Source organism: Cavenderia fasciculata, assembly GCF_000203815.1.
Source record: "Cavenderia fasciculata unplaced genomic scaffold Scf_ET2XIPL01COFD4-5, whole genome shotgun sequence".
NCBI lineage: Eukaryota > Evosea > Eumycetozoa > Acytosteliales > Cavenderiaceae > Cavenderia > Cavenderia fasciculata.
Window position 1 is genome coordinate 1659171 of NW_004457695.1, and position 11682 is coordinate 1670852.

At 31.4% G+C, this 11682-nt stretch overlaps 6 protein-coding genes across 6 annotated transcripts; 2 read left to right on the forward strand and 4 right to left on the reverse strand.

Moving 5' to 3' along the window:
- Positions 1–238: 238 nt before the first annotated feature.
- DFA_08273 (uncharacterized protein) lies at positions 239–726 on the reverse strand (the record flags this gene model as incomplete). The annotated part of the gene is made up of 2 exons (XM_004355711.1): positions 239–429; positions 519–726. 2 exons carry the CDS (start codon positions 724–726, stop codon positions 239–241), a joined length of 399 nt encoding a protein of 132 aa, XP_004355764.1.
- A 115-nt stretch (positions 727–841) lies between these two features.
- On the forward strand, positions 842–2049 carry DFA_08274 (zinc-containing alcohol dehydrogenase; the record flags this gene model as incomplete). The annotated part of the gene is made up of 4 exons (XM_004355712.1): positions 842–887; positions 952–1135; positions 1205–1796; positions 1996–2049. The coding sequence occupies 4 exons, from the start codon at positions 842–844 to the stop codon at positions 2047–2049; spliced, it is 876 nt and encodes a 291-aa protein (XP_004355765.1).
- Positions 2050–2100: 51 nt separating this feature from the next.
- On the reverse strand, positions 2101–4690 carry DFA_08275 (uncharacterized protein; the record flags this gene model as incomplete). Its single annotated transcript, XM_004355713.1, has 4 exons — positions 2101–2445; positions 2528–2895; positions 2961–3552; positions 3629–4690. The coding sequence occupies 4 exons, from the start codon at positions 4688–4690 to the stop codon at positions 2101–2103; spliced, it is 2367 nt and encodes a 788-aa protein (XP_004355766.1).
- Positions 4691–4927: 237 nt separating this feature from the next.
- On the forward strand, positions 4928–6412 carry DFA_08276 (pyrroline-5-carboxylate reductase; the record flags this gene model as incomplete). Its single annotated transcript, XM_004355714.1, has 2 exons — positions 4928–5053; positions 5321–6412. The coding sequence occupies 2 exons, from the start codon at positions 4928–4930 to the stop codon at positions 6410–6412; spliced, it is 1218 nt and encodes a 405-aa protein (XP_004355767.1).
- A 180-nt stretch (positions 6413–6592) lies between these two features.
- DFA_08277 (LISK family protein kinase) lies at positions 6593–8565 on the reverse strand (the record flags this gene model as incomplete). The annotated part of the gene is made up of 4 exons (XM_004355715.1): positions 6593–7646; positions 7712–8069; positions 8134–8436; positions 8517–8565. The coding sequence occupies 4 exons, from the start codon at positions 8563–8565 to the stop codon at positions 6593–6595; spliced, it is 1764 nt and encodes a 587-aa protein (XP_004355768.1).
- Positions 8566–9375: 810 nt separating this feature from the next.
- DFA_08278 (uncharacterized protein) lies at positions 9376–11409 on the reverse strand (the record flags this gene model as incomplete). The annotated part of the gene is made up of 4 exons (XM_004355716.1): positions 9376–9421; positions 9590–9705; positions 10477–10566; positions 11383–11409. 4 exons carry the CDS (start codon positions 11407–11409, stop codon positions 9376–9378), a joined length of 279 nt encoding a protein of 92 aa, XP_004355769.1.
- Between the last annotated feature and the right edge of the window lie 273 nt (positions 11410–11682).

Genomic DNA, 11682 nt, shown 5'->3' on the forward strand with positions numbered 1-11682 from the left:
AATCAAATCAAATAATATCATATAATTCCCCAAATCACCAATAATAATAATATTTCAACCAACCCAAAATTGTAAATTTCCAAACATCCATCAATCAGCCATCAACAAAATTTTAATATATAATATATAATTATATAAATCCCTCCTCTCTACCTTTTTTAAATTAAATAAATGTATAAAACTAATTAACCAAAAAAAAAAAGACTATTATCTATTATATCTAATATTCTATTTATTATTAGTTTGGAGGTTGTTTATTAATTTTTGATAATTCTTCTTTTGTTCTCCTATTCATTTCAGCAACTTGAGCATCCATAACCATTTTAATTTTTTTATCTTGAACTTGTTTATTATATGTACATATAGGCCAATAACATCCAGCTACCAATGCAAATGTTATAATACCAAAATCTGCTGATTTGATTCCTCCTACACACAAAAAGAAAAGAAACGAGTTAATACAATGAAAGATAATTCTATTGATTCTGTTCTTTCTCTCTTTTTCTTTCAAAACATACTATGACTAGAGAATACAGATGATAAAAAGGTGACAGTTACACCTGAACCTATACCATAGAGAAATGAATCTTTGAAACAAGGTATTCTTGCTGGGTTGTATCTATCCCAAAATCCTTGTGGTTCATTGCTTATAGGGTACAAGTTTATATTTTCATTTTCTGTTATCGATGTATTTGATAATCCTTTTTCTTTATCACTCTCACTCATTTAAATATATATATATCTTTTGTATAATAAGTTTTAAAATGCGATCATTGCAAATTTAGTTGCAGAATGAAACAATTTAAAATTTAATCAAAAAAGATCATATATTAAACATTGAATGAATATTAATACATCTTTTCATCTATTAAAGAGTTTTGTAAGAGGTAAACAAAACAAAACAAACAAACAACACAATCAATCATATCTTATACTTATCTTTCTTTTTAGCTCCAATATCAAATAGTATACATCCAACATTAAAACAAAATGCTGCATTATTGATTGAATATGGAGAATCTTTATCAAATACTATAGTATACAAGAGTGGTCTTGATGTACCATTACCTGATAAATCTCAAGTCCTAATTCGTGTAAACAATTCTTCAATCAATCCTCTTGATAATGAAATGAGGTAAATATTATGATAAACCAAAAAAATATACCTATTCTTTTAACTCTCTTTTTTCTTTTTTTTTTAAAGAAAAGGATATGCAAGAAATATAGTAAATATTAAACAAAACTTACCAATGATATTGGGAAGAGATTGTAGTGGTGAAATTATAAATGTTGGGAGTGGAGTATGGGATTTTAGAGTTGGTGATTTGGTTTGGGGTGCAACTGCACCATTTTCAAATGGATCACATGGAGAATATGTATTATTGGATGAAAGTGAGATATCATTAAAACCAAAAAGTTTGAATCATGAACAAGCTGCATCTATTCCATTTGCAGCATTGACTGCTTGGAATGCAATATACAATGTGGCCAACATCTCGTCAAATAGTAGAGTATTGGTCAATGGTGGAAATGGTGGAGTTGGTTTCATGGCAATCAATCTATTGAAAAAAGATATTCAATGTAAAGAGGTTGTTGCAACTTGTCAACCAAAAAACTTTGAAAAGCTACTCAAAGCTGGTGCAGATCGTGTCATTGATTATACTCTAGACTATAATCAAGTCAAGGATTTTGACATTGTTTTAAATTGTGTTGATGGTGGTGAAACTATACAATCAAAATGTCTATCTACTTTAAGGTCAAGTGGAGGACATTATATTTCATTTAATGGTCCAATTGTAAATCAAATAGATAATAATGGTATCATTCTTGGTCTTAGTAATTCATTTTTAAACAAACCCTCCTCTAGTAATGATTCAAAACACAAGATTGATTATTCATTATTTGTGCCATCAGGAAATAATCTTTCAAAATTGGCAAAAATGTTTGACAATCAACTTTTACATTTAAATGATATCAAAACTTTTAAATTATCAGAAATTCAAAATGCCTACAATTATTATCAAAATGGTAAATCAAATGGCAAAGTAGTTTTAGATAATAAACATTAAATAAATAATAATATTATTTATTTTTCCTTTTTTATCTACCAAAATAAGATGAAACATTCCAAATGGATGCTTTTTTTAATTTTACAGCTTCTGTAGTCTTTGCCAATTCTTCTGGACTGAATTGCATTAAATTTGATATAACAGGGATGAGTGATTCATCTTCCTTTTCAATAAATTTTAAAATGATATTTTTCAAGTATTCCATACTAGATCCTTCACGTTTTGTCATTCTTTCCAAATTTCTAATCTCTTCTTTTAATAACCTTTCTTGTTCCAAATGTTTCTTTTCCATCTTTTCTCCTTCATTTAATAAATATTTATAATCATTAATTTGTGTTGTTAATTTTCTTAATTCTTCATCTCTATTTGCTTGACTCTAAAAGAATAAAAAAAATTAAAAATTAATATCAAAAGTTAAAACTTTAAACTGTTTTATCTATTTTTCTATATATATTTACTCTTGCATAATGATCAAGGATTTTTTCAACTTCTAAAGGAATTGAATCTTTTGGAAATTCAATCGTACGAGAGGTTGATTCTTTTGAAATTGGTAATAAATGTTCAATACTAAATGGAACAGGTGTTTCATTTTCCTTTTGATCATTTTCTTTTTCATTTTCATTTTCCTTTTCGATTTGATTTTCTTCTTGTTCTTCCTGTTGTTCAGTTTTAACTTCAATATTCATTTGATCTTGTAAATTTTTAATTGTTTCTCTTTGTTGTACAATTAATCTTTCCTTTTCTCTCATTATTGAATTATTATTTCTTTTAAAAAAGTTTAATTGTGATTGTAACTCTATAATTTTTTCTTCTTTTAATTTTAATTCTAAAAAAAATAAAAGGATTATGTTAACATAAATAAAATAAATAAATAATAATTTTTTTTTTTACCATTTTGATAATTTGGATTAATTTGATCTTCTTGTTCTTCTTTTTCTTGTTCTATTTCATTTTGAATCATTTTTTTTAATTTCTCTTTACTATTTTTTTCATCAAGTTGATCTTTTAGAGATTTAATTGTATTTTCATATTTTGCATTTTCAGAATGTAAAATATCCAATTGTTCTTGAATGGAATGAATGGTTTGATCACTTTTGTTTTGATTTTGTTTACGAGTATCAATTTCCAAAGATAATTTTTCCAATTTTTCTTTATAATCTTTAATTTCCTGTTCCAATTGACCAATCGTTTCTTCATGTTCTTCTTGTTCTAGTCTATTACTTTCTTTGTTTTTTGTTTCCTCTTCTTGTTGTTCTTGTTGTCTAAGAGCATGAGCAGCTTTAATTTTATATTGATTAAAATCTTCTTGAAGAGATTTCATTGAAATACCAGTAGATGATAATTGATCCTCCAGCAATCTTATTCTTTGGAGATAATAATCTATATTTCTCTTCATTTCATGATACTCTGTTTCCATTGATTCATTATCATCTCTACTTGATTCTAATGATTTAATTGTTTGATTTAATATTATTATTTCATTCTAAATAAATAAATAAATAAAATAGGATTAGAGATGTATTACAAACAATGATTTGGTGTGATTATTTCTTTCTTACAGATTTATCAATAATTTGTTTTTTTTGTTCAGATACATGTTTTTGAGCACCTAATAATAGATTCTTTAATTTGTTTACTTTATCATTTAATGTTACAATTTCATCACCATCTTGATTTTTGTTGTTATTTTGGTTGTTTTGATCAATTATTTGAGATTGTAAAGTATTAATTGTATTTTGATCTCTAATTGATTCTTCTTGTTTTGTTTTGATTTCATTTCGAAGTTCTATCATTTCTTGATTATGATCTGCCAATAATTCCTCTATTTCCTTTTTTTGTTTAGATAAAAATTCGATAGTATTATCCTTTTCTTCCAAATAAGTTTTATATCTTTCTTGAAATTGTTTACCCATCTCTTCCAATTGATTTGATAATTCTTTTTCTTTTTCCATTATCAAATCAATATTATCAATATTATTATTAATATTATTATTAATATTATTATTATTATCTTGATCATCATTTTCTTGTTCAATTTCCTTTTTAAATTCATTTTCATATTTTTCCAAATCTTTATCATTATCATTTAATTGTTGTTGTTGTTGATTCTTTTCTTTTTCTTTTTCTTTTTCATTTTCTTTTTCTTTTTCTTGAATTAATTGAATATTTAAATTATCAATGATCAATTTAGATTGTTCCAAAGATTGTTTAAATTGATCAACTTGTAGTTGAAGTCGTTTTCGTTCTTCTTGAAAGATTTGTTTCTCTTCTTGAAATGTTTCCATCAATGATTCTTCAATGTGATTCCTCATTGTTTGTTGTTTTTTCCTCGTCGTTTCCAATTCATCTTCCAACGACTTTATCATTGATTGTGACATTTGTTTGTGATAGTTTGATTCCTCCTCCAATTGACTCGATCTAGTTGTAATCTCTACATTTTCCTTTTTAACTTTTTGATAGACAGTCTCTACCTTTTTAATATGCAATGCTTGTTTCTTTATAAATTCTACCAACTCTTCTCTTGTTGCCTTGTCGATTGATACTCCTGCTGCTGATGATGATGATGACGATGATCCATCACCTCCTGAAGTTGATTTAACAGGTGATGATAAATTTGACATCTTTTAAACAAGCAACTATATATAAATAATATAGAAAAGAGATACCCGAATAATAATAATAATAATAATTCTAATGATTCATCACAAATTTAGTTCATAATTTAATTTAATTTTTTTAATTTTTTAAAAATTTTCAAAGGAACAGATATTCAAAAAAGTGAAGTCAAAGATCATGTTATAACTAATCGGATATACTTAACAATTCTTCTTATTTATATTTGTTTAATTAATTATTTAATGTCTCAACAATTTGAAGAAGTTATATCGATTTTAGGGTGTGGTAATATAGGTCTATCGATTGCACAAGGTCTAGTCAATTCAAAAGACTTTGATGCTAAAAAGATCATTCTCACCAAGAGGTCGGTATCTACACTTGCCAACTTTGCTAACTTTGGCTACCAGGTGACTCGCGATAACCTAGAGGCCGTCAGAAAGTCGAGTATTATCATTGTGTGCGTGACACCTGCACAACTCGACCAGTTGCTCGACGGCATTGCAGCGGCCATCCACTCGGACCACATTGTGATCAGTGTCGTGTCGGGTGCCAGCATCGCCGACATTCAATCGCGACTCGGGCAAAACGTGTCTGTGGTACGTGCCATGCCCAACACTGCCATTCAATTCTGTCAGTCTATGACTTGTCTGGCTGCACGTAGCAACACGTCTCCCATTGGAACCGACGAACAAGAGGCCAAGACAAACCGCGCACTTCAAGTCACCGACCACATCTTTTCGCACTTGGGGTCATGTGTCACATTGGTCGAGGAACAAATCGTTCCTGCCACTGCACTCTGTGCTTGTGGAGTTGCCTTTTTCTGTCGTGCAATCCGTGCCGCCGCACAAGGTGGTATTGAAATCGGGTTCCACGCCGAAGACGCCATTCGCATTGCCGCACAGACTGCCAAGGGTGCCGCCACCCTTCTACTCGACGGTGGTCACCACCCAGAGTTTGAGATTGACAAGGTAACCACTCCACAGGGTTGCACTATTGCCGGTTTGAACCAAATGGAGCATAGCGGATTCTCGAGTGCCATGATCAAGGGTATTGTCACCTCTGCTGAAAAGGCCGCTTCCTTGTACAACTCTAAAAAATCTAAAAATACTTCTACCGCTCCACGTATGGCTCCACCTCCACCAGTCGTCGAAGCTACCGTCCAAGAACCAAACGCCCATTCTACTCTATCATCCTCATCGGCACCATACCATCCAGCCAGTAGTGAAAAGAAATCATATAATGAAAAGAAATCATCATACAAAGGATCAGGAGGTGAAGAACAATCACCATCATCTTATAGTAATTATAAAAATGATGATCAACAACATTATAATAATGACAAAAATAATAATGGTAATGGTAATAATAATGGTAATAGTTATCATGGTGGTTATAGTAATGGAAATAATGATCGTGGTGGATTCCCAAAAAGAGGTGGTAGAGGTGGAAGAGGAGGAGGTAAGCCATTTAGAGGAGATGGTAAACCATTCAATGAAGATTTCCATCGTGAACGTTTTGGAAATGATCGTCATCAACAAGGAGATCAACAAGGAAGAGAAGGAGGTGAAGAACCATTTTTCCAAAAACGTAGAGCTTTTAAAAAAGAAGCAAAATATCAAGCAAAAACAAATCAAACTACCTCCTCCTCCACAACAAATCAAACAACCACCACCTCACAACCACCAATAACAACAAATAATAATAATCAAGAACAATCAACTGCCTAAAATAATAAATGTTATAAAAAGTTGTGTAGAAATATTTCTTAATTTGGAAAAAAATTATTATTTATTTGTTTATTATTTCTGCCTATGTATTATTATTTTATATAAACTTGTATTAATATTATATATATCTTTTATATTAATTATTATTATATTATCTTTTTCTTTTTTTTGTTTCTTTTTTTAACTATGAACAGCTCTCGTTAAATTTGAATATACAACATTATCATTTATATGTACATTTGAAGTTGATTTGGTTGGTGAATTTGAAGGTGACAAGGTGACTGGTGTCCAAATAGATTGTTGTAAACTTTTGGAAAGTTGATCCAATTGATCAAAAATGCCCTGTTCGACGTCGTTTGATTCGATTTGTTTGCGACTGGGAAGTGGTAATAACTCTTGTTGTTCGGTAGTATTTCCTCTGAGAGGAGAGTTACAATGTGGTTTGGGCTTATTGATTTGTCCAGCATTGATTTGATTCAAAGTGTTGGAGATTGTGGGTGGTGGTGGTGGCGATCTTAAAATACTGTTACTAGAGGTACTATTGCTACTGCTAATACTATTGGGTGGCGGTGGTGAAAAGGCTGATATCGGGGAAAGTCCTCTGGTTGGAGACTGTGAAAGGAGGTGGACACTACCGCCGCCGCCGCCAGAGGCGTGATCATCAAAACCAATATTGATGTGCTTGATGATATAACCCATCTTTTGCGGTCGGTGGTAGGTAGGGTGTTTTTGCGTGGCAGAGAAAGAGGATGAGGATGACGAACGCGAGAGTGACGAGAGCGACGACAACTCATCCAAGCTGTCGTCTTCGGTTTCGTCGTCAGAGTCGAGATCGCTCTCGAGGTCGTCGTTGGGGTTATTGGCACCTCGCGTACGCGGCGAGGGCAACGGAGAGGGTGCAGGTGATGGCGCCAACACTCGAAGAGGGGGGAGTGCCGACGGAAGCAGCAGTTTTCGGTTGAGCAGACTCTTGAGACGCTCGGTAATCTCTTTGAATGTTGGACGTAGTGAAGGCTCAAATTCGACACAGTCGAGTGCCAGCTTGAGCAGTGGTGCCGGACAATCCTTGGGTACCTTTGGTAACAACACATCCACATCCAATCCATACTTTAAAGATATCGGTCTCAATTGTGCCGATGTCTCTAATCTTGTTATAATCTCTGACAATACAATTCCAAATGAAAATACATCACATTTATTATCATATGGTTGTCCTAATATTACTTCTGGTGACCTAAAAATAAATAAGAATAAATAAATCTAGATTCTTTCTATTTCTATTTCTTTTTTTTTACATACATCCAATTATTTGTACCACAAATAGTTAATCTATGATTACCACGAATACTACGTTGAGCAGAATTGGTTGATCTAGCAAAACCCATGTCACAAACTTTGATTTTCCAACATTCGCCAACCAAAAGGTTGGAACTCTTTAAATCACGATGAATGACATTACGAGAATGTAAATAAGTCATGGCACATGCAACATCGTATGCAATCTTTACTCGAAGTGGCCAACTCATTTCAATCAATTTTTCGCTTGTAATGTCTGGTTCTGGTATACTACTACTTCCAATATTAACCTTTTTATGAATAAATGATGAAACTGGATCATCATATTTTGTTTTAAATAAATAATATGCTAAATCTCCCCCTAAATAGAAAAAGTATGTAAATAAAATAAAGATCTAATTTGTTTTTATACTCTTTTGACATACCTGAAACAAATTCATTTACTATATATACATTTTGACCCCTTTCAGCTACACCAATTGGAGTTAATAAATTGGGATGAGAAAATCGTAACATGGCAACCTCTCTCTTTATAAACTTTAAAAGGTCCTTGAATTTATCACTATTTGGCGACAATGCAATCTCTTTAATCCCAACGGGTGTTCCAAAATATTCCCCTTTGAATATTTTTCCATATGCACCCTTTCCAATCTCTTCACCAAATTCCAAATCATCAAAATTTATCCTAAATGCATCATTTCCATCTGGTATACCATCAAGTGATGTATCTAAAAAAATAAAATTAAAATTAAAAATAAAAATGTAAATATAAACATTGAATCAAAATGTTTGTTACTTTACAACTTACCTCCACTATTACTATTAATATTTAGTATATGAGTATCTACTGGTTCCATTGTTTCTATATATATATATTTCTCTTTTTGTTTTACTATCTAGGTGGAAATAAAATTTGGGAAATTTGATTATATTAATATTAAATATTACGATAATCAAATATATTTGATGATAATGATGGAAATGGTAATAATCATAAAATCATCTAGATATTGTTTGTTGTTATTTGTACTACTGTTAACTGTTGTTATCGGGTATTATTATTATGTATCACAAAAAAAAAATAACAAAGGAGAATTAAAATTGTAGTTGGTACAAACAAACAACAATAACAACAACAACAATTAATAATTTATGTAAACTAATAAATTATTCAAGTATTTTATAACTTTTTTAAAAATTACCAACAACATTGACAATCACAGCAAATTATAATTGTGACGGATTGATTGATAGAATGATGATATGACCCTAGCTAGTAGGGGTCTATATATCATGTGATGATAGGTGTAGCGCGCTACAGTAGTGCAAGTAGATGATGATTTTTTTTTTGTTTTGGTGTTGTTGTTGTTGGTGGTAGTTGTTAGGGATAAAAGATGGAGTTGTTCTGGTATTCTTTGGATGTCAGAATCCATCCATCCAATCCATTCATCCATATTTCATTCATTCACTCATGAATTAATATTTGCGTGATACGATATGTTTTCATCCAACAAAAATAAACACACCCCCCCCCTCCCAACAATAACAACAACGTTCTTGGTGAGGTGATGGTGGTTATGAAAAAAATTGGGGGTGGTAATTATTATTATTACTGTCTGCATATATTATATATATGTATAAATATCTATATCATTCTAATTATCTGTTTATATATATCCATTAACAACTACCCCTACTCTTCTACATGTCGTTCTATAATAAAAAGATCTACAAGCTAATCAATCGGATCACATCACCATCCATCCATCCATCCATCCACCCTACACTATTACTACTACTACTGTTATTACTATTTCTAACCTTAACCCTAACCCTAATTAACCCCCTATCTTCCTCCTCCACGATGCTAACTTGTTATACATCTTGTATTGGTGGTCAGTTGAACAAATAGTAGTTGTAGCAGTAGTAGTAGTAGTAGTTGTACAACTACTATTGGATTGAATGAATATTTTGAGAGAGTCTTTTCTCCTCTCTTGCTATCTTTTGTAAGAGACTTTTGATCCGCTGATATTCTGATTCTCTTTTTTGCTTGCATACGAAATAAACTAACTTCCAATCCAATCGAATCCAAATTATTATCATCATGATTTGTGGTAGTGGAGATGGGATAATAAATCGACAGATTGGACGATTTACCTCGATATTATTATACGTTATTCCTTAATTTCTTTAGTTGCTATCTTGTTATTTGAAGAATTTGTGAAGAAATAATGATCATTGATCGATCAAATTTGATGCTGATGCTGTTGTTGTTGTTGTTGTTAAGATGATTAGAAAGGTAGAGTTCATCCCCATCAAATTTGATTGATGTTGATGGTTGCTCAATGTGTTTGTTTTAAAACACACTATAGTAGAACCCGCCAGTTGAACTGGTATGTTTCCATTTCCCTCCCTCCCATCCTGCTACTCACCACCACTTATAAGTGGTTTGTGTGTGTGAATTGAGTTGGTATATATGTGTGTGAGGTGTGTGGAATTTTGTTGTACCAGATCCAGCAATTGATGATCGATCAAAACCCTCCCCTCCTTGATTTGTGTGTTGTTGTGTGTGTGCTACTGCTGACAAACTATATGGTTTGATCGCCAGAGTCATCATTCTACCTAATTAATCTAGAATAGAATACGATTCGATTCGATGCGCGATGCGAGATTATTCAAGGTAAAGGTGGTAAACCAGTTGTAGGTGGCCTAGGTGTTGTTGTTTTTTTAAACAATCAATATACAATGTTTGTTGTTGTTGTTTATACCTTTTTGTTATTGTTGTTACTGTTTTCGTTGTTGTTACCAAGCATACTCTTTTTGTTGTTTCTACTACTAGTTTGAATGTTCGTTGTTGTCTAAAATTACAAGAATAAATAAAGTGTAAATATAAAAATACAATAGATATAACAAACAATTTGTTTTGTATGGTTGGTATGTGAGTTGTTGTTGTTGTTGTTTGTTTTAAATCTATATCTACTACTACTAATAACCTGAACTTAATGTTTCTTTCGGTTATCCAATCCAATAAATGTAGTAGATAGGATATAGGATATGTATGGGATAGGGGATAGGGTGACTATATGGGGGGGTACACAATTCAATGTTATTGTTGGATTAATTATCAAAACATCCTATAAACGAATTGTTTAATTGGATAATATGCGTATATATATATATATAACTCCAAAATAGCATTGTCTGTATGTGTTTGTTATTGTCGTTGGAATGATTCAACCCAAAAATAGAAGAAGAGGAAAAGAAGAAAAATAATGATAGATCAAGAAGAAGAAGATAACCATCCATCCTTGTGTTTTGTGTTGAACATCATATACATATAATTATGGATCCATCCCCACTCCATTGGAAATGGATTAATTTGTGGTGTGTGTGTGTATATATATATTTATACACACTGTTGTGTTGTGATTGTATACAATGGAATAATGTGGGTTGGTTGTTGTATGTGTTTGTTGAGGAGGATAGGATAGGATAGTAGGGTTGGGATCATGTCCTTATATTATTCTTTTAATTCTAATTTGATTGTTGTTATTACCTTCAATTTCAAACTAAACTAAACTAACTGACTGATTGAGTGAGTGTTCTTCTTCTTCTTTTAAACTGCTTTGCTCTCTCTCTCTCTCTCTCTTTGTAAGGGTGCTAAACTATTATACTATTCTTCTTGTTCTTTTTTCATTCATTTGATTTGCTCATGTGATTGATGATTATCTTTACAATAAATATATTTGTTTGTTGTTGTTATTTGATAAGACCTATTATATATCTCTCTCTATTGAGTGTGCTTGTTGTACTTTTTTTGTGAAAATAGTATCTTGGTCTTGAGTATCTGATGATGGGTAGTGTAGATTAATCAAAAGGTAAAACTTTGCTCTTTTGTCCTTCTTCTCTCGTTCATCAGGGGGGGATTTTCGATAATTTTATATATTTTATTTTAATTTAATTTTATTTTTTTG